Genomic DNA, 20229 nt, shown 5'->3' with positions numbered 1-20229 from the left:
TATTTAGAAATGAGAATAAATATAGAACAATAGAAAATAATGTAAAACAGTTTGAAAGGCTCTGTTTTTTCATTTACAGAGATGCTATTAACCTATTACTTTTAGGACTTTTTTCTTAAGAGTTGTGAAATTCACTAAATGTGACCATAAAGCAGAATTCTTGGCAAAGTAAACTTGTTCATATCAGGATTGCTGTGGTTTTAGTTTATGGAATACCATGCAGCCCAATCAAGCTACTTTACTGTTCCTCAAGTATAGGAATATGTCTAGTATATGAAGAATTAATTATTTACAAAGATGTTTAAGTATAATAACTTCTGTGATTCCCTCTGTGGACAAAAGAGAAAATGCTCTCTGAGGGAAAGAACATAAATGTTGGGTTCACACTTGTGTTCCTGTCCAAATTCTGCATTATTAGTTGTAGTTCTTTGAGAAAGTTAATTTCTCCAACACTTTCTTTCTTCCTCTCTAAAATGGGGTTGATGTAATACTTGTATCCTAGGATTGTCAAGAAAGTTGGTAAGCTGACATGAAAGGATCCTTCACTAGGAAGAAAATAGGAAGAGTTCTCTGGTTAGTTGAGTATTCAGCATTTTAGAAAAATTTACTTATGCTTTTGCCTGGAAGATGAATTTCTATTGTAAGATTCTTTTCAACTATGATTCATTTAATAGATCATGATATTCAGTGATAGACTCTACATGAAACAGGGAACAGTTGACTGAAAAACAAACATAGAAATTAAAATGCTAAGAAATGGGGATCTTTTCCTCCTTTGTGATGTTTCCTCTTTGTTCCTTGTTGTGGCTTAACCATCACCAGTGTATGCACTGATGGTTTATATATTGTCTGGTTTGTGTGATGAGTAAATCTCTTGCCACCATCTGAAGTTTGTCTTCCTCTACAGTCTCTGAACTCATTCCCACAATCTAGTCTTTCAGTGGTGATGTAAAATGATTCAGATTCGGACGATTACTTGAACAAGGTGAACAGAAGCCAATATACAGGCTTCAAATTATATTAACTGTTGAGGGTCTTCATAACTCTGGGCCTGAACCTTTGTGTATTAAAAACAGTGAGGACAGGGAAGGCATAAAGTCCAGAAATTCCATGTGCTGATGCATCAGCCTCCAATGTATTAAAATTGTAGCTTTAAGACAGATTAAATTGGGATTTGTGGCATTGGGTGCTATAGCTATAGTAGAAATTGTTCTTGAATGAAGAATTCTTTGAATTAGAGATTACTAGTAAAGGGGATTTTATATTTTCAATGTTAAATGTTTAAGTATGATATAGCAAAAGGGAGGCATATGATACACTAGATAGTATAGGGTTTGAAACCAAACCTGGTTTTGAATTCTAACTCTGTGATGGCCTTGGACCAGTCATTTAATCTCTCTGAGCTTCAGTATCCTTGTCTTTAAAGGATACGTAATAGTTTATCTTGCAATTTATTAGAATGAAATTATTCATATAAAGCATTTAGCATGGTGCTTGGCACAAAGTTGCTGTTGCCATTACCACTGCTTACCACTAGGTTGCAAATTGAGCTTCCTTTATTAAGTAAATGTTTGTCAGCTCTATATAGAATGCTAATGGATTCAATTACTGACCTTTCTCTTAAAATTTTGCTTGTACTAGTAAGCCTCCTTTTAGTTCAAATGAATTAACACAGATATTACTTTAGTGTTTAATATGTTGATAACTTCTTTATTTAATTTTAATGTCTTTGAGGCCATCTGTTTACCTAAAATGAATTTAGCAAATTAAGAATAAATAATATTACTTGAATGCCCTCTTTTGTTTTAGCAAAGCTACAACACTCGAGAGGACCTACGGACCAGCTTGGATAGCCTATGGGCATTCATTTGCAGTCGAGAGTGAGCATGACCAAGCAATGGCTGCTTACTTCACAGCAGCACAGTTGATGAAAGGGTATGTCCCAAACAATTAAACGCTGTGCAAAGATTGTTTTGCTAACAAAATAAAATTGCTATTATTACTTTTACTGGCATTGGGTTGCTCAATTAAACAAATGAAAAACATCTTACTAGCATCTTGTCTGGGAGCTTATGATTGTAATAGAACTATAGAAATGGGGTAGGGGTACGCTGACGTTGTGTTCTTGCCTAGCAATTTATCTCCGACAATGCATGAAAGGAGGTAGGTCGACCAAGGGAAGAGGGGAATATGGAAGTGCTTTGTCACATGCCTATTAAAGAATGAAAGTATTTGTGAGCAAAATAGTTATTAGTTACATAATGTCTATTTCCAAAAGGTATTTGATGTGGCTTAGTGGCAGTGCAGGTTACAATTAAGTTACATCTGCCAGTATTCTAGATACATGTCAATATTATATGTACTGATATTAATTAGTATCAGTGTGCCTCAATAGTACATTACTTTGGGGAATAGAGGGTGCAGATTATTCCTTTAACTCTTGTCACTGATTAAACTTTGCAGCATTCTTTTGGTTCTGCAGTCTACTCACTGATGGCTCAGTACCTCGTGTGGAGAGGTAATAAGAGTGCAAGAGGGCTGGTCCTGGAATTGGATTGCCTGGATCCAGTGCCTGGCTTTTCCTCTCAGTGTCAGGTGATCTTAGGCAAATTTCTTACCTTCTTGAAAAGTGGGAATAATAGCAGTACTTATTCATAGGTTTATTTTGAGAGATAATAGAGATAACACAATTATAGGTTTTGAAGTATCATGGAGAAAGCATTTAATAAAAGCTACTTATCTTTTTGCTTTCTTGCTTGTTTGCTTGCTTTTTAGGATTCAGGGTAGGATCATATATTTATCTCTTTTGAATTTCATGTATTTATGTTTGGCCTGTCTTTTCAAACTTTCGTACTCTACATCCAAATTGTTTATCTTGATAAACTTTTAAAAGTCATATTAAATTTGATATAGTTCTTCTAGGGTCTGATAATTTTTGCTTGTTGCTCTGAGTATTCACAGACCATAGAATAGTTATTCGTTCCTAGCTAAGAATCACAACCCAATGATAATTAATGGCATGAGTAATACCTTTGTGTTTCCTAATCTTACAAACATTCCAATAAATTTTTACGTCATGTAATCAAGTAAGCATTATTTTTCTCCATCAGAATAGCTTTGCATTCCTATAACTTGCCCTATGTTTGAGCAAATATTCTAAATTGGGTAAATATTTTTGAATTTCCTTTGTGATTTCTTCTTTCATCCATCGGTTAGGAATATGGTATTTAAATTTCCATGTATTTGTATTAATTTCCCATTGGTTTCTAATTTCTGTTGTGGTCAGAGAACATACTTTTTGTGATTGCAATCCTTTTATATTTATTGAGGCTTGTGTTATAGCTTCACATACAGCCTATCTTGAGAGTGTTTTGTGTGCCCTAGAGAAGAATGTGTTTTCTGCCATTATTGGGTGGAGTGTTCTATAGAATCTTTTAGGTCTACTTGGTTTATAATGTTCAAGTTTTCTTTTCCCTTGTTGATCTTCTGCCTATCTATCTATTATTGGAAGTGGGATATTGAAGTCTCCACTATTATTGTTTAATTGTCTCTCTCTCCCTTTCATTCTGTCAATTTTGTTTCATTTATTTAGGGACTCTTATTAGGAGTGTTTATAATTGTTATGTCTTCCTTTCAGATTGACCCTTTAATCATGACAAATGTCCTTCATTGTCTCTATTAACAATATATTTCTTAAAACCTATTTTGCCTGATATTAGTATAGCCATTCCAGCTCTTTTGGTTACTGTTTGACAGGATATATCTTGTTCTATCTTTGAATCTCAAGTTTATCTCTAGTAGACAGCATATAGTTGGATTATGGTTTGGTTTTGTTGTCCCATTTTGCCAATCTCTGCCTTTTTTTTTTTTTTTTGAGGTACCAGGACTGAGGATTGAACCTGGGACCTTGTATTTGAAAAGAAGGTGCTCAACCCCTGAGTCACATCAGCCCTGCCCCCCAGTTGGTTGGTTGGTTTGCTTGTTGTTTGTCCTTGTTTCTAGGAGGCACCAGAACCAAACCTGGGACCTCCCATGTGGGAAGCAGGCATTCAACCACTTGAGCCACATCCACTCTCCTCCTCCCCTCCCATCATTTTTTTACTAAATTTTTTTTTCTCAGTGATTTCCCTGGGGATTAACCTTAACATCTTTATTTATAAAATCCAGTTATTAACTTAATTTCAGTAATAGACAAAAACTTTTTTCTATAACTATTCTCTTTCCCACTTCTTTGTGGTGTTCTTGTCATACAAATTACATCTTTATATATGTGTGCCCATCAACACAGACTTATGATTATTGCTTTATGCATTTGTCTTAACTCAGAAGAAAAAAAGGTTTATGAACAAAAATACATTTATATTTTCCTTAATATTTACTTATATAGTTACTTTTATTCATGTTCTTTAATTCTTCTTGGGTATTTGAGTTACCATCTAGTGTCTTTTTATGTCAGCCTGAAGGGTTCCTTGAGTAATAGGGCACATCTGTTGGCAATGGAGACTCATTTTTTATTTATCTGGAAATGTCTTGATTTCTCCTTCATTTTTGAAAGATTATTTTGATAGATATAGAATTCTTGGCAGACCGTCTTTTTCTTTCAGCACTTTTATTATGTCATCCCACTGGTCTCCATGGTTTCTGATGGGAAGTCAGCTATTAATCTTATTGAGGATCCCTTATGTGCAATGAGTTATTTTTCTCTGCTGCTTTCAAAATTATTTTTATCTTTGTCTTTTGATGGTTTGACTATGATATATCTAGGTGTTAATCTCTTTTTGAGTTTATTTGGAGTTCTTGATCTTTGGGGGAAGTTTTTGACCATTATTTCTTCAGATTTTCTTTCTGCCCCTTTCTTTCCTTCTAGGACTACTTTTATTTATATACTAGCAGGCTTTTTTTTTTTTTTTTAAAGATTTATTTATTTCCCTCCCACACCTCGGTTGTCTGTTCTGTGTCTATTTGCTGCATCTAGTTTCTTTGTCCGCCTCTGTTGTTGTCAGCGGCATGGGAATCTGTGTCTCTTTTTGTTGTGTCATCTTGTTGTGTCAGCTCTCCATGTGGGTGGCACCATTCTTAGGCAGGCTGCACTTTGTTTCCTGCTGAGCGGCTCCTTACGGGGCGCACTACTTGAGCATGGGGCTCCCCTATGCGGGGGACACCCCTGCGTGGCACTGCACTCCTTGCACGCATCAACACTGCGCATGGGCCAGCTCCATACAGGTCAAGGAGACCCAGGGTTTGAACCGAGGACCTCCCATGTGGTAGATGAATGCCTTAACCACTGGGCCAAGTCCATTTCCCTATACTGGCAGGCTTGATGTTGCCCCACAGGTCTCTGGGGTCCTGTTCATTTTTCATTCTTTTTTCTTTCTCTTCACACTGGATTATCTAAAGTGATCTGTTTTCAGCTTCACTGAATTGATCTTCTGTCTGGTCAAATCTCTTGTGTCCCTGTAGTGAATTTTTCATTTCTGTGATTATACTTTTTAAATTCAGAATTTTTGTTTGATTTTTTTACTAATTTTTCTATCTTTATTGATAGTCTCTATATGGTGAGACATTGTTCTCATTCTTTTTTTAAATTAGTACCCACTGGATAGGATAGGATGGGTTTGAAACTCTCCAAAAAGCCCTATTCCCAGAGAATTACACTTTTCATTTGTCTGGAAGACTTTGTCTTATAAACCCAACATCTGGGCTTCCTTCAGAATAGTTTGTGCCCTTTTCCCTGTATATAGGCCATACTTTCCTGCATGTATCTAAATTTTTGTTGAAAACTAGACACTTTAAGTGATATAATGTGACAACTATGGAAATCAGATTCTCCCTCTTTCACAGAGTTTGTTGTTCTGGGTGTTTGTTTAGTAAGATTTCTGGGCTAATTCTGTAATGTCTATCCTTTGGTATGTGTAGCCACTTAAGTTTCTGTTCATTTAACTTAGTTGTCAGTTCAGGTTTCTTACTGGTTTCCTTAAATACCTTGAACCAGTAAGCTTCCCTCCCGTTGCTGAGGAGCAACTTATGCATATTGAGACATACCTTCAACACTCAGCCAGGCATTTTACAATTCTGCTTTAGCCTTTACTTCTTGCTTTTGCAGAGCCCCAAGATCAGCCAGAGTCAGAGATGAGGGCATCTTAAATCTTTCCTGGGCATGTGCACAGCATTGTACATGCACTGTGTGTGTCCCTCTAGATCCCTATGATTATGTTTTAACTGTTCCAAGTTCCCTATAGACATCTCATTCCCCAGATTTTTCCTTTGAAGTTTTTTGGCCTTCCTCTTGTTTGCCTTGACTGATGTAGCCAGCTCAGGTAGCTCCTGATGGTAAACAGTTGTTGCTGATTGTTTTCAACAAACACCCTGGGGTTAGGGCCTTTCTTACCATGTGAGCCATGTGGTCAAATAAACATAAATCCTGTGCATGAGGCTTTTCCAGGGAGCTGCTAGGCAAGGGAAAGAGTAGTAGTTTTCTGGGGATGGGACTTTTTGTAGAGCTTCAGATCCACCCCTCCAGAAGCTGCTAGGTACTGATTTTCACAGCTACCGTGGTTGTGAGGCTGCTTATTTTCAAGGGTACCATGGAACCGGCAGACAGAAATAAGAATAGGGCAAGTTAAAACCCTACAAAACTCACTGTTAATATTGAGACTGGGTCATTTTTCTTGGAAAACTGCTCTTTGGGCTGTTGTAATTCTTCAGTTAGTTTCCAGAGTTGTGAAAGAACTGATTCGATTTGAACAATTTTTACCAGTGTTTTCATTGCTTCTATGGAAGAATGGATTTTCAAAAGTCTGTACTCTGCCATTCCAGAAATGCTTCCTCTGGGATAATAATTTTGAAGGGTTCTTCATGACCTTTCTTTAGATGATAGAATCTTGATTTGATTTTTTTCTTTCTTTTTTGTTTTGTTTTGTTTTTTATTTGATTTTTGACCCTAGATTAGAACCAAAGCACATGTCAACCAGTCAATATTTATCAAAGCTCTTAGATCCTTTTTCAAAGAAAGATTATTTTATAACATTGCTCTAATGCAGTCACTGATCCAGTTTGTATGAACAGATGAAAATTTGATGAAAAAGTGGTTAGTACTTATTCTGTGCCTCGACTGCTTCAGAGGATGGGAAAATTAAATTAATAGACTTGACATAATTAGAGAATTCTTCAGCATGGAGCTGATAACAACTGATTGTAATGGGAGTTCACAGAGGAAAGAGCCATTTAGGTTAGGAAAGTCAGAAATAGCTTCCTAAAGGGAAGGGGAGCTTGAACACAATCTTGAAGGATGAAATGGTGCCAAATATATAAAGAAGAAAGGAGGAAAACAGTCTAGGCCAGGGGCATAACTTTAGCCTGGAGGAGGGAAACAGGCAGAGAAATGCCAGGTTCGAAGACCTGCTCTTCTGCTTTAGGAATTTTTTTGTTGTTTCTGTTATTGTGAAATAATATAAAGAAGGTAAATAAGTTGGCAGTAGATTCTAGAAGTGACATCAGATTAGTTTAAAAATCCATTGGAGGGAAACGGACTTTGGCCCAGTGGTTAGGGCGTCCGTCTACCATATGGGAGGTCCGCGGTTCAAACCCCGGGCCTCCTTAACCCGTGTGGAGCTGGCCATGCGCAGTGCTGATGCGCGCAAGGAGTGCCGTGCCACGCAAGGGTGTCCCCCGCGTGGGGGAGTCCCCACGCGCAAGGAGTGCGCCCATGAGGAAAGCCGCCCAGCGTGAAAAAGAAAGAGCAGCCTGCCCAGGAATGGCGCCGCCCACACTTCCCGTGCCGCTGACGACAACAGAAGCGGACAAAGAAACAAAAGCAGACAAAGAAACAAGATGCAGCAAATAGACACCAAGAACAGACAACCAGGGGAGGGGGGAAATTAAATAAATAAATAAATCTTTAAAAAAAAAAAAATCCATTGGAAGCAAGATGGCGGCAGAGTAAGGCACTCCTAGAGTCAACTCCTGTTACAGAGCAGTTAGCAAACACCCAGAACTCCCTGGAACTAGCTGAAGCACCTGTTTGGGGGCTCCAGGAGACCAGAAGAGCATCCTGCAACGTCCTTGAAGGAATGGAAGGAGGAGACTGCCCATTTGCAGAGAAGACTCAAAAGTAGAGCATTCCACACCCTGGAGGCCAATGCCCATCCTCCACTGGAGGCACAAGCCGCCTCGGGAGCTGCTCCACGGCTGGAATCGAAAGTGCCACCTCCCCAAAACGGGGGAGGAAGAGATGGTTGGGCATCAATTTCAGCTACTGATGAGTAAATTCAGCAGGCTATAGTATAATCCTGAGAACAGCTAAAGTTTGAACCTCTCCATGTCAGAAAGAGGCTGGGAACTGCCATCTTAACTCCGCATCTGCACAAGGGGATGCGGGGTGGACCGAGAATCCCAGTGCCACCTCTAGCAGGGAGGAAGCTGCGGGGACCTGTGCCAGGGTCTCCGGGAAATTACTGGCCAAGCCGCAGAGGCTGGTGATTGTCCTACTCTGGCTGTGTGAGCCACCCCAGGGACTATTCTGTGGCTGGAGTTGGAGGCTCCATTTCCCAGAAATGAGGGAAGAGGAGACAGTTGACTGCGGATTTTGGCTGCTGATTGGTAGACTAGGCTGGCTGGGGTTTAACCCTGGTAACAGCTGGGGTGTGAACCAGCCCAAATCAGAAAGAGGCCAGTAGCCACCATTCTGACTCCGCCCCCAGCCTGAGGGGAAGCCGGGCTGACTGATACTCTCAGTGTCAGCAGGAACCAGTTTCTTTCACACAGATCACCCTGCAGCCCTAGCCTAGGCTTCAGCCCCGCCTCTGGTGGTGAGGAGCCTGAGGAGCCCTGCACCAGCCTATACAGGTAACTGCAGGTAACTTTGGCTGGAATAGACTGAAAATCAGAAGTCTACCAGGGCAACTGCAGTTATCTTCACATCTGCATAGACTGCTGCCCACACCTGCAGCTCCATTTCCACCCCAGGCAGGGGAGAAAGGGATGTGAAGCTTCGTCAGTCTCTCGGGGCAACTACAATCTGGGCCTGCGCTTGAATTATTCCACATAGCTGTGGCTCTGTCCCTACCCCTGGCAAAGGAGAAAGTTGGAAGAAGCTTCATTGGTCCCTGGCGCAATGAGGGCAGCTTGAGCCTCCACAGCTTATAGCACCAAACACATGTGTCTCTCCTACTGCATGACCAGCAAGGGAGAAGGAATAGGAAGCCCTAAACTAAAGAGAAAAACTGTGCCCAGTATAAATACTCTAGTAAGCCAGATACAAAGACACCAACAGAAAATTATAATCCACACCAAGAAACAGGAAGCTATGCCCCAGTTAAAGGAACAAGATAAGCCTCCAGATGACATAAAGGAGACAACTAATTATAGATGTTCAAACAAATCTCCTTAATAAATTCAATGAGATGGCTAAAGAGATTAAGGATATTAAGAAGACACTGGATGAGTACAAAAAGAATTTGAAGGCATGAATAGAAAACTGGAAGATCTTATGGTAATGAAAGGTGCAATCAATGAAATTAAAAAAACATTGAAATCATATAATAGCAGATTTGAGGAGGCAGAAGAAAGGATTGGTGAGCTTGAAGAAATGACCTCTGAAAATGAACATACAACAGAACAGATGAAGAAAAGAATGGAAATAATTGAACAAGGTCTCAGGGAACTAAATGACAGTAAAAGATGTGCAAACATACATGTCACGGGTGACCCATAAGGAGAAGAGAAGGGAGAAGGGGCAGAAGGAATATTTGAAGAAATAATGGTAGAAAATTTCCCAACCGTATTGAAGAACATAGATATCCCTGTCCAAGAAGCACAATGTTGTACTCCCATCCAAAAAAATCCAAATAGACCGATTCCAAGACATACTCATCAGAATGTCAAAGGCCAAAGACAAAGACTTCTGAGAGCAGCAAGAGAAAAGCAATGCATAACATATAAGGGATATCCAATAAGATTAAGTGCTGATTTCTCACCAGAAACCATGGAAACCAAGAAGACAGTGGTCTGATATATTTAAGGTACTACAAGAGAAAACCTTCCAGCCAAGAATCTTATATCCAGCAAGACTGTCTTTCAAAAATGAAGGTGAAATTAGAATATTCACAAATAAACAGAAACTGAGAGAATTTCTAAGCAAGAGACCAGATTTTCAGGAAATACCAAAGGGTGTACTAGAGCCTGACAAGAAAAGACAGGAGAGAGGGTCCTGGAAGAGAGTCTAGAAATGAAGATTATATCAATAAAAAGTAACTGAAAGTGTCAAAAGAGTGGTGCAAGTAAAATATGACAGAGAAAACTCAAATAGTCAGGAATAAACTTAACCAATGATATAAAGCACTTGTATTCAGAAAACTGCAACTCAGTGTTAAATCAAAAAAGCTCTAAATAACTGGAAGAGCATTCCATGCTCATGGATTGGAAGACTAAATAAATATCATCAAGATGTCATTTCTACTCAAATTGATATATAGATTGAATGCAATCCAGATAAAAATTCCACCAGCATTAAAGAAAAAATTGAAAACACAGTCATTAAATTTATTTGGAAGGGTAAGGAGTCCTGAATAGCAGAAACATCATAAAAAGGAAAAGTAAACACTCATCTTCAGACTTTAAATCATAATACCTACCTGTAATGGTAAAAACAGCATGGTACTAGCCTAAAGACAGACACAATAGACCAGTGGAACTAAACTGATGGTTCAGATACAGACCCTCACAGGTATGGTCAAGTGATTTTTGACTAGTCTGTCAAAGTCACAAAGCTTGGGCAGAACAATCCATTCAACAAAAGGTGCTGAAAGAATTGGACATCCAAAGCTAAAAGAAGGAAAGAGGACCCCTATCTTATACCTTATCTAAAAATTAACTCAAAATGGATCAAAAAACTAAAAATAAAAGCAAGAATCATAAAACATCTGGAAGTAATTGTAGGAAAATATCTTCAAGACCTGGTGGTAGATGGTGGATTCTTAAAGGAGATAAGAGAAGTACTGAGTGGACTACTGAAATTTAATATATGCAGAAATTTTAATTGGCTTTACTGTGGAGATGTGAAAATGTATAGAGTGGATGGTAACACTCAGTGAGTAATAGCTAGTTTATAAATGGGGATATGACTGAAAATGGTAGTCTAGTTATATAAATGCCAGTGGACCGAATGCTAGAGAATAATCTAGGAAGTGGATAGCACAGTAAACCAAGAGGTGGATAAGAATTGTGGTTGATGCAAGAGTGTCCTTTGTTAGCTAGAACAAATGTATATCATTTCTGCAGGGTGTTGGGAGTGTGGAGAAGCATGGGGAAAATATATAGCTGGAATGACCTATGGACTGTGGTATGTGATAATAATATATTCTTGCATCTCTGCAAAAGATGTACTGTGTTGATACTTAGGTAGTATGGAAAATGAGCCAAATATACACTATGGACATGGTAACAATCAGATGATATTATTTTATCTGTAGCAAATGACACACCACATTGTGGTGTGTTGATGGAGGGGTGTTTGGGAATTCGGCACATGTACATGATTGTTTTATAAGTTTACAATTTCTGTCATAAAAAAGTATGTTTAAAAAATAATAATAGGGTGGATTGGGGGAAAAACAACAAGTGTAAGATATGGACTGTGATTAGTAGTAAGATTTTGACAATATTCTTTCATAATTTGTAACAAACGTCTCATGACAATGCAAGGTGTTGATGGAGGGTTCATGTATGGGACCCCTGCATGTTGTTATGCATGTTTGCTTTGTAAGTTCACAACTTTTACTAATCACTTAATTGTTTATGTGTGTTCATATACAAATGTTATAAAGATAATAATAGGATTGGTTACGGGAAAAATACTTTGTTTAGTAGTAATATTTTGACAATGCTCTTTAATTATTAATTAAAAAGGTTTAAAAACAGTGCAAGTTATTGGTGGTAGGGTGAGATGTTATACATGTTTGTTTAATGTTATATATGTTTGTTTTGCAAGTTCACAACTATTATATACTTATTGTTTATGTATGTTTATGTATGAGTGATATATTTCAATAAATTTTAAAAATGCTTATTTAAATTTAAAAAACCCATTGGGCATTCATTATATTGTTAATAAATGAAGTATTAGAAAAAATTAACACTTTTTTTGTTACAATAGTATGATTTACATGATTTACATGATTTTGCAGAAAGAGTTTGAAGTTGATTGATTTATGCTAATTGTAAAGTTTTTCATGTTGAATTTGAAATTTTCCAAAATTTTTAGGTGTCATTTGCCAATGCTGTATATCGGATTAGAATATGGTTTGACCAATAACTCAAAATTGGCTGAAAGATTCTTTAGCCAGGCTCTGAGTATTGCACCTGAAGATCCATTTGTTATGCATGAGGTTGGCGTGGTGGCATTTCAAAATGGAGAGTAAGTATTAAAAGCCAGAAACCCATTCTGCTTCCTTTTTGTAAATAGTAAAACCTCAATTACCAGACTTCTGTGATCAGAATAACTCTCCATTAGATTTTGATTCTATACTATTTTAGAAGAGGCAGAACATTTTTTTTTTTAATCTTGGATTTCTTAAAAATTTTAAACTTAGGTTTTAGTTGTCCTTTCATCTAGACTCCCATAATCTGCTAATTACACTACTAGACAGTTACTGTTATAGCTTCAAATCATTGCTGTTCAAAAATATGGTCTTGAGGCTCTACAGACACTTACTCATCTCTATGTAGGTTAAAAGTTGGATTAATACATTTGATAAAGATTTCCATGAATTTTGAAACACAAATGTTTTGTGTTGTTACCAGTTAATCAGAAAATGAAAGTAATTAGAATGATCTGATCTGACTCCTGGCCAGTTGAGGCTTTACTATACTCTTAGATGTTTCATAGAATAAATAATTCAGTAACATACTCAAAAAGAAATATATTTAATCCTTTGCATAAATTTATATATAAATTTAAAAACAATAAGTTCTTAAATGTTTATGCTTGCTAATTTCAAATAACCTGCAATCTTCTTTCCCTGCCCCCCTCCATTTTAGTTGGAAAACAGCAGAAAAGTGGTTTCTCGATGCTTTGGAAAAAATTAAAGCAATTGGGAATGAGGTATTTTATGTATATCTCTAAATATATATGTGCACATACTTAAATGTGTTTCTCTTGGCTGAGGAAAATAACAGGTGAACAATCTCTCTTGACTGTAAGATAATCATTTAATATTTATCATAACAAATGACTTGTTAATATTTGATTTGCTGGCAATTAACCTTTTGACTATATGGTAAAAGCGTTTCTAATTTAGAGGGCAGGTGTTGGGTGTTTCCTTAAGAGGGCTCTAGTGGTAGTAGTAGTCATTGGAATATGTTAGATGATTGGAAACAGCATATTTGATGGTTAGTGGATCTTAATGGGTGTTGTATCATCTATCATCATATACTCTTCTTCTCTGGAACTAAAATAGACTCATCTTTGACTGAAGAGATTAAATGCAGCATAGCAGCAGGTTCCACTTATACAAAAATAGGGCTAAATGTCTTTAAAATTCAGACCTATCATTTGCCATTCCCTACCTGTTCTTAGTATATATTTAGACCTTTCAGTATATTTAACTAGGTTCTGTTTATGAAAGATGTATCCCATGTATTTATGCTAATAAATTAACCTTCCAACTAGGAAGGATATTTGGCACTGGTAATTTTTTTCTCTTTCCTTAAGTTTTTATTTTGCTTAGTTTTTCTTTTCAACTTTTTTTATTTTTTATTTATTTTTTTAATTTTTATTTTATTTTTTTAAGACTTATTTGTTTATTTATTTCTCTCCCCTTCCCCTCCCCCCAGTTGTCTCTCCTCTGTGTCCATCTGCTGTCTTCTTTGTCTGCTTCTGTTGTTGTCAGCGGCACGGGAATCCGTACCTCTTTTTTTTTTAATTGCGTCATCTTGCTGTGCCAGCCCCCTGCACGGGTGGCGCCATTCCTAGGCAGGCTGCACCTTCCTCCGCGCTGGGCAGCTTTCCCCACGGGGCGCACCCCCGCGTGTGGGGCTCCCTCACACGGGGGACACCCCTGCATGGCACGGCACTCACTGCGCGCATCAGCACCGCACATGGGCCAGCTGCACACGGGTCAAGGAGGCCCAGGGCCGGAACCGCGGACCTCCCATGTGGTAGGCGGACGCCCCAACCACTGGGCCAAGTCCGCCGCCCTAACTTTTTTTAATATAAGTTTTTCATTCATATATAAACATCCATAAACAGTGAATGTATAGTATAAGTTGTGAACTTACAAAACAAACATGCATATCATCATACAGGGCTCCCATACATTACCCTAACACCGACAGTTTGCATTGTTGTGAAACACTTGTTACAAAGTATAGAAGAGCATCATCAAAATAGTACCACCTACTATTGCCAGTATCTTATATTTGGTATATTTTCCCCCGAAACCACTCGGTTAATGACACCCTGTATTAGTATTACGTACTTGTTATAGTTCATGAGAGAATGTTCTCATATTTGTTCTGTTAACCACAGTTCATCTTCCACTCCAGGATTCATTGTGTCGTACAGCCCCGTGCTTTGTACAGTCCATTCAAAGTATATACTCAGTGGCTTTCATATTCATCACAGAGTTGTGCTGTCATTACCTCAATCAATTTTAGAATGTTTTCATTACTTCAAAAGGAAAAATCCCCTCTCCCCTTTTATCCCCCTATTGTTGTCCCTTAGAATTGATGTAATATCTTTACTACTGCTGCAAAAATACTGCATTACTACTGTTAACTATAATCATAAACTAGTTGTAATTTTCCCATGTGTCACCACGTTCTTAACACTTTGTAAAGGAAGAACATTCTTATACTATTAACCACAATCTTCATCTAAAAGCACTATGTTACTCAGTCTCTACATTATTCTCTAGCTTCCTTTCAACTGAAATATTAGGCACTGGTGTATTTTAAAACGGTAAAATAATGTTAAAGCGTTTACACTTTTTTCTGAAGACTGGGAAAAAGAAGTTTCATGCTCAGACTGTATGACTAGGGTCCAATTGAGACTTTTTGTTAATGGAGAAGGTAAGGTTTAAAATAGGTCAGAGTTCTGCTAAACAGGTAGAACTGACAAGATGTGGTGATTCTTGGGATAAGAGAAGTAAGGAGTGGAAGTTAAGGATACATTGATGCCATGTACTGAGTGTGGTAGGACATGCAGAAGGATGAGATTTGGGATCTGGGGTGGCAGGAGAGAAATGATAGTTGGGAATGTGGCACATTGAATTCCAATTGCTTGTGACCATCCTAAGTAAAAATATCTAGTAAACAGATGAATATAAATATCTGGTGTTTCAGAGGAAGTCTGGGCTGAAAATACAAAATTTGAACTTCTTAAGCATTGACAGGCTATTTGACTAGATTATGTTAAGCACTATTTCCAGAAATAATACAGTCCTCATGAGGTCTCATCTGATAGGAAAGAAAGATGAATAAATTGACAGATAGTTACTCTTGGTTAGTATAAAGCCTACACAGAGTGCTGTACCAGCACAGTGGAGAGATACCCAGCTAGCATAGATTATGTACATAATTCAGTGCAAACAAATCAGATTGAAAGTGATGAGTGTAACTCATGGATTTGGTGCTGCTTTGTGTTTTAGGTAACAGTCGACAAATGGGAACCTTTGTTGAACAACTTGGGACATGTCTGTAGAAAACTTAAGTAAGTGAAGTTGATCATTTTCAGAAGTACACTTTGTAACTAAGAGTTTACCTAGTTTTGTGTATTCTTCTCTGCATTTTTATATCATGATTTCCAACTTTCTTGTCCTTGGCTGCTCTGGCAAACTAGCATCAAAATTATTTTTAAAAAATTATTTCTGTTGATATTTAATTTTAGGAACTAATATTCATTTAGAAATTACATTATTTTTAGATGAAAATTTTAATGTTCAACATTAAAGAAATTTAGACAGGATATAATTAAAACTACGTCCATGTTCTAACTCATTGTTTTCCCCTTGTCTCTAGTTTTGTGGTGTGATAAGCAGAAAGCAATTGAAAAATGGATTCATTGACTAAATACGTTTGGAACACTCTGAGTACACAAAATTTAACTATTGCATGAGTTTTTTGAGTCTCTGCTACACATTATAAGATGTAGCATTTCCCAAACTTAATTGAACACAAGCTTTTTATCACAAAATATTTTACAGGGCAAGTATTCCAGAGAACTTTGGGTAACTGTTTTAAGTAGCTCTTTTGGACCTTAAAACAAAACTCCTCAGTTGCTCTTAATCATACCTGGTGGGGGAGGGGAGTTTTCCCGGCACATAGAAGAGGTGATGCTGTTGGTGAAAGGGTGCAGGCCATATGAGAAATATCCATGCAGGAGCACCCTCGCCTGGCTAAGCAGTGCCAAGAAAATATGTTGAAGGAGGTGAGGAGAGACGTGAAAGTAAATACAGAGGGAAGTTACAGTCTAGACTGTTATTCTAATAGAGAAACATGTTTCTTATACTTTTACATAAATGAGGATTCGCCTTAGATTTCAAAATTTAGTAATTTTATTGTACCCAATAATTATGTTCTTTTTCCTCCTTCACTTCCCTCCACACCCTTTTCTGCCTCCCTCTCTTGTCTTCTCTCACAGAAAGTATGATGAGGCATTGGATTATCATCGTCAGGCATTGGTGTTGATTCCTCAAAATGCATCTACCTATTCTGCCATAGGATATATACATAGCCTGATGGGCAACTTTGAAAATGCTATTGACTATTTCCACACAGTATGTCTTTTGTTTCCTTCTAACTTTAAATCTGATTAATATTTACCACTTTTTTAAAAAAAATATCGTTTCTAGGCAATGTTTTATTTCATTACCATTTTAAACTTCGTTATGCAACCTTCCTTTCTTTGCAGAGAAAAGCATATTCATGTTAGACAGTCTTCACCAGATTAGGAGCAAATGTGAGACTTGTCATAAATGTGCAATGAAGCATATAAGGATCCAGTGAGAATTTGGTTAATTTTGGCTGGGGTGTGCAGAAATGTCCATTGCACAATGAGAGCCCTGTAGGGATGCTCAGTCTTTTATTATTTATAACTCTTATAATTAATTTCCTTAGATCAAAACAGTCTGTGGATTTATTGCAAGCAAAGAATGTCTCCATAATCCATATGCCACATTTCATTAATTATACAACATTACTAATAAGCAGAATGGCTTCAAAGAAAAAAAAATGCTGCCATTTGAATTTTAACATAATTCTTTCTTACCACTTAAATTGAGACATATTATGTAAGACACAGATTTTTCAGCAGGTATCACCCTAGTACAGACATGAAAAGGAAAACTTAAGTGAAATAAATTGGTTTTTCCATTCTCCATATTCAGATCATTTTTGTACCCAGGTGATCAAAATCCTTGTTTTCCCAAAATGCTGCCCTAGTACCATCACACATGTTCTACTTGACTCTGGAGTTTTTCTCCAAGCCACAGACAGGCCTTCTGCGTATTTTAACATTGTCACTCTCTTGATATTACTAGAAAATAGGAAGTGTCAAGGTTTTTAGACAGCAACCAGAATTCATGTATCTTCTTTGAATGTTCTTTGCTTGTTGTCATTGACTGAAATGTCAGTTGTCCAGTCATGCTACCAAGCATAGCAGCCAAAGTCACACTGCACAGACAGTGACATCACCTCCTGGCTGCTTCCCAACTGACTGCAATAATAAGAAACCATCAGTTGTAAGGCATTGCAGTTTCAGAAATGTTAAAATCTGAAAAAATGTGAGTCTTAGAATCGATAAATTAATTATTTTGGAGGACGATAAAAGATATGAAGAAATGGAAAATTTCAAAGATAAATTCATGAGTGGTAGATTCATAACTGATTTTCAGGGGTTGATTAAAGATGTTCAGTCCATAACCCCAGTATCAAAGTACTATTATAAACAGAATACTGAGCCAGTCAGGATTTTGGACTAAGCAAATTTTCTTAACTTTTAATTATGTATATTTGAAGCTATAATTTCTCTCCTCTGTGATTTAATTATGTAGAAGACTTAGAGGGTTCTATGTGGAGATACAGTTTTTAAATTTTCACATTTGGAATTCAAAGATGAAAAAATAGAAGAGTATAATGAACCCCCATCTACCCATCACCCAACTTCAGTAATCATCAAGTCATGGCCTGCCTTGTTTTAACTATATCTCTACTAACAACTCCTTTCCACCCCTGCCTTTGATTCCCTGGAGTATTTTGAAGTGAATCAATGCAGAAATATTTTTAAACAAAAGAGAAGGAAATATATTTGTCTTTTAATGACTGTGCTGAATCTTTCCTGGCAGGCTCTTGGTCTTAGACGAGATGATACATTTTCTGTTACAATGCTTGGTCATTGCATTGAAATGTACATTGGCGATTCCGAAGCTTACATTGGTAAGATTATAATTATTCCTGTTGGTGTTGTCATCCGTGTTTTAGATTCTTTCTCTTTGTAGTCCCTCTCTGTTTAGGCTTCTCAGGGTCTTATCTAAGGTTCTAAGGTTATGCTTCTAACCGTTTTAATAGTTAAAATAGTGACTCATCAAGTATCCATTTTAAAGTCGAGCACTTCCTATGTGCCAAATAGTGCTACAAAATGTGTAAAAGACTATGTTATAGAAAAATCTATCTTATTACACATGGAAAGATAGATTTTAGAGACATTTTTCTAATAAATTTGAAAGAAGGGACTTTGGCCTTAATGTTTTATAATGCACGGTATAGCGTAATGTTGATCTCTACATTTCAGCAGAATACCAATAATTTGCCTTATATTTGCATAACAGTGATATGTAACTCATTAAATTATTTTTTTAATGATAAGCAAGGAAGCAATAAGAAGTTTAGAGGAAATTGCTGTAATTGGGCACTCATTTAGTTGCAATTGGATTATAATATAAAGAGTTTTCATTGAGGATAAAACATGAGATCTGGACCTTCTTTAACAGGACATAAAGCCATAAATAGGGGGAAAAAAGATAAATTGGTCTTCAATAAAATTTAAAACAGCTGTTCATCAAAAAAATAAAAATACTATTAAGAGAACAAAAAGGCATATAGTAGACTGGAGAAGTTACAATATATAGACTCATCAAAGAATTTGCATATGGAATATAAAAAACTCCTACAGACCAATAAGAAAATGTTAGTCCAGTCCAGAAATGGGCAAAATACTTGAACAGGTACTTTACAAAAAAGGATATCCAAATCATTATCAAGCAAATGAAGATGCTTCATATAATTTCCTATCAGGAAATGAAATTAAACATAGTGATATATCACTGTACACCCACCAGATTGGCTAAACAGTAAAAACAGTGGTAGTATCTAGTATTGGTAATGATACAGAACAACTGGAACTCTCATATCTTATTAGCAGTGGACTTATACATGGGTTCAACCTCTTTGGAAAACTGTTTAGCATATCTCCTGAAAATAAGTATGGGCTTACTATATCAGTTATTTGTTGCTGCGTAGCAAACCACTGTAAAATGTAGTGTCTTAAGCCAGCAACAATGTCATCTTCCCCATGGTTCTGTGTGTTGATTGGGTGGTTCTTTTGCCAGTGTCTCCTGGATTCACACATGTGGCTGCAGTGAGCAGGTGACTTGACCAGGGCTGCATGGTCTGAGGTGGTCATTCTCATGCCCGGGACCTCAGCTGGGAGAGCTGGAATGGCTAGGATGGCTAGGTCTCTCTCCACATGTCTTTTATCACAGTGGTGTGGCCTTATGGCTCTAAGAGATAATCTAAAACCTTGAGCCCTTACTTGGAAGTTGCCAACATTACTTCCACATTTTATTAATCAAAACAAAGCACATAATTAGAGGGAACTGACTATACAAGGGCATGGGTCCTGGGAGGTGTGATTCATTTGGGAATGTTAATGTAATGATCCACCATACTGATCTTCTGATGTCGCAATTCCACTCTAGGTATATACCCAACAGAAATGATGTTAACCAAGGGTCATTGCAAGATTGTTCATAGCAACTTTATTTATAATAGCATCTTACTTGAAACAACCCAAATGCCCACCAGTGGAAGAATGGAGAAATAAATTGTAGTATATTCATTCATACAATAGAATACTACATCCAAGTTAAAAAGACTAACTACTGAATCATGCAATAATATGGGTGAATCTCATAGATTTTGACAAAAAAAGAATATATACTGAGTAATTCCATTTAT

At 37.1% G+C, this 20229-nt stretch overlaps 1 protein-coding gene across 3 annotated transcripts in view; it reads left to right on the top strand.

Moving 5' to 3' along the window:
- The window catches only part of CDC16 (cell division cycle 16), a 41416-nt gene that overhangs the window by 14649 nt on the left and 6538 nt on the right, over positions 1-20229 (top strand). For all 3 annotated transcript variants that reach the window (XR_009181104.2, XM_058278335.1, XM_071208754.1), the window contains exons 12-17: positions 1810-1935; positions 12260-12412; positions 13036-13099; positions 15645-15706; positions 16637-16772; positions 18339-18429. Coding sequence is in view for 2 of the 3 variants with exons in the window: in XM_058278335.1 (XP_058134318.1) it covers positions 1810-1935; positions 12260-12412; positions 13036-13099; positions 15645-15706; positions 16637-16772; positions 18339-18429 (632 nt within the window). In the remaining variant the exon portion in view is untranslated. The remainder of the gene's footprint in view (positions 1-1809; positions 1936-12259; positions 12413-13035; positions 13100-15644; positions 15707-16636; positions 16773-18338; positions 18430-20229) is intronic.

Source organism: Dasypus novemcinctus, chromosome 17, assembly GCF_030445035.2.
Source record: "Dasypus novemcinctus isolate mDasNov1 chromosome 17, mDasNov1.1.hap2, whole genome shotgun sequence".
Lineage (NCBI taxonomy): Eukaryota > Metazoa > Chordata > Mammalia > Cingulata > Dasypodidae > Dasypus > Dasypus novemcinctus.
Note: the sequence above shows the minus strand (reverse complement) of the source record. Positions and strands in the feature narration are given on the sequence as shown.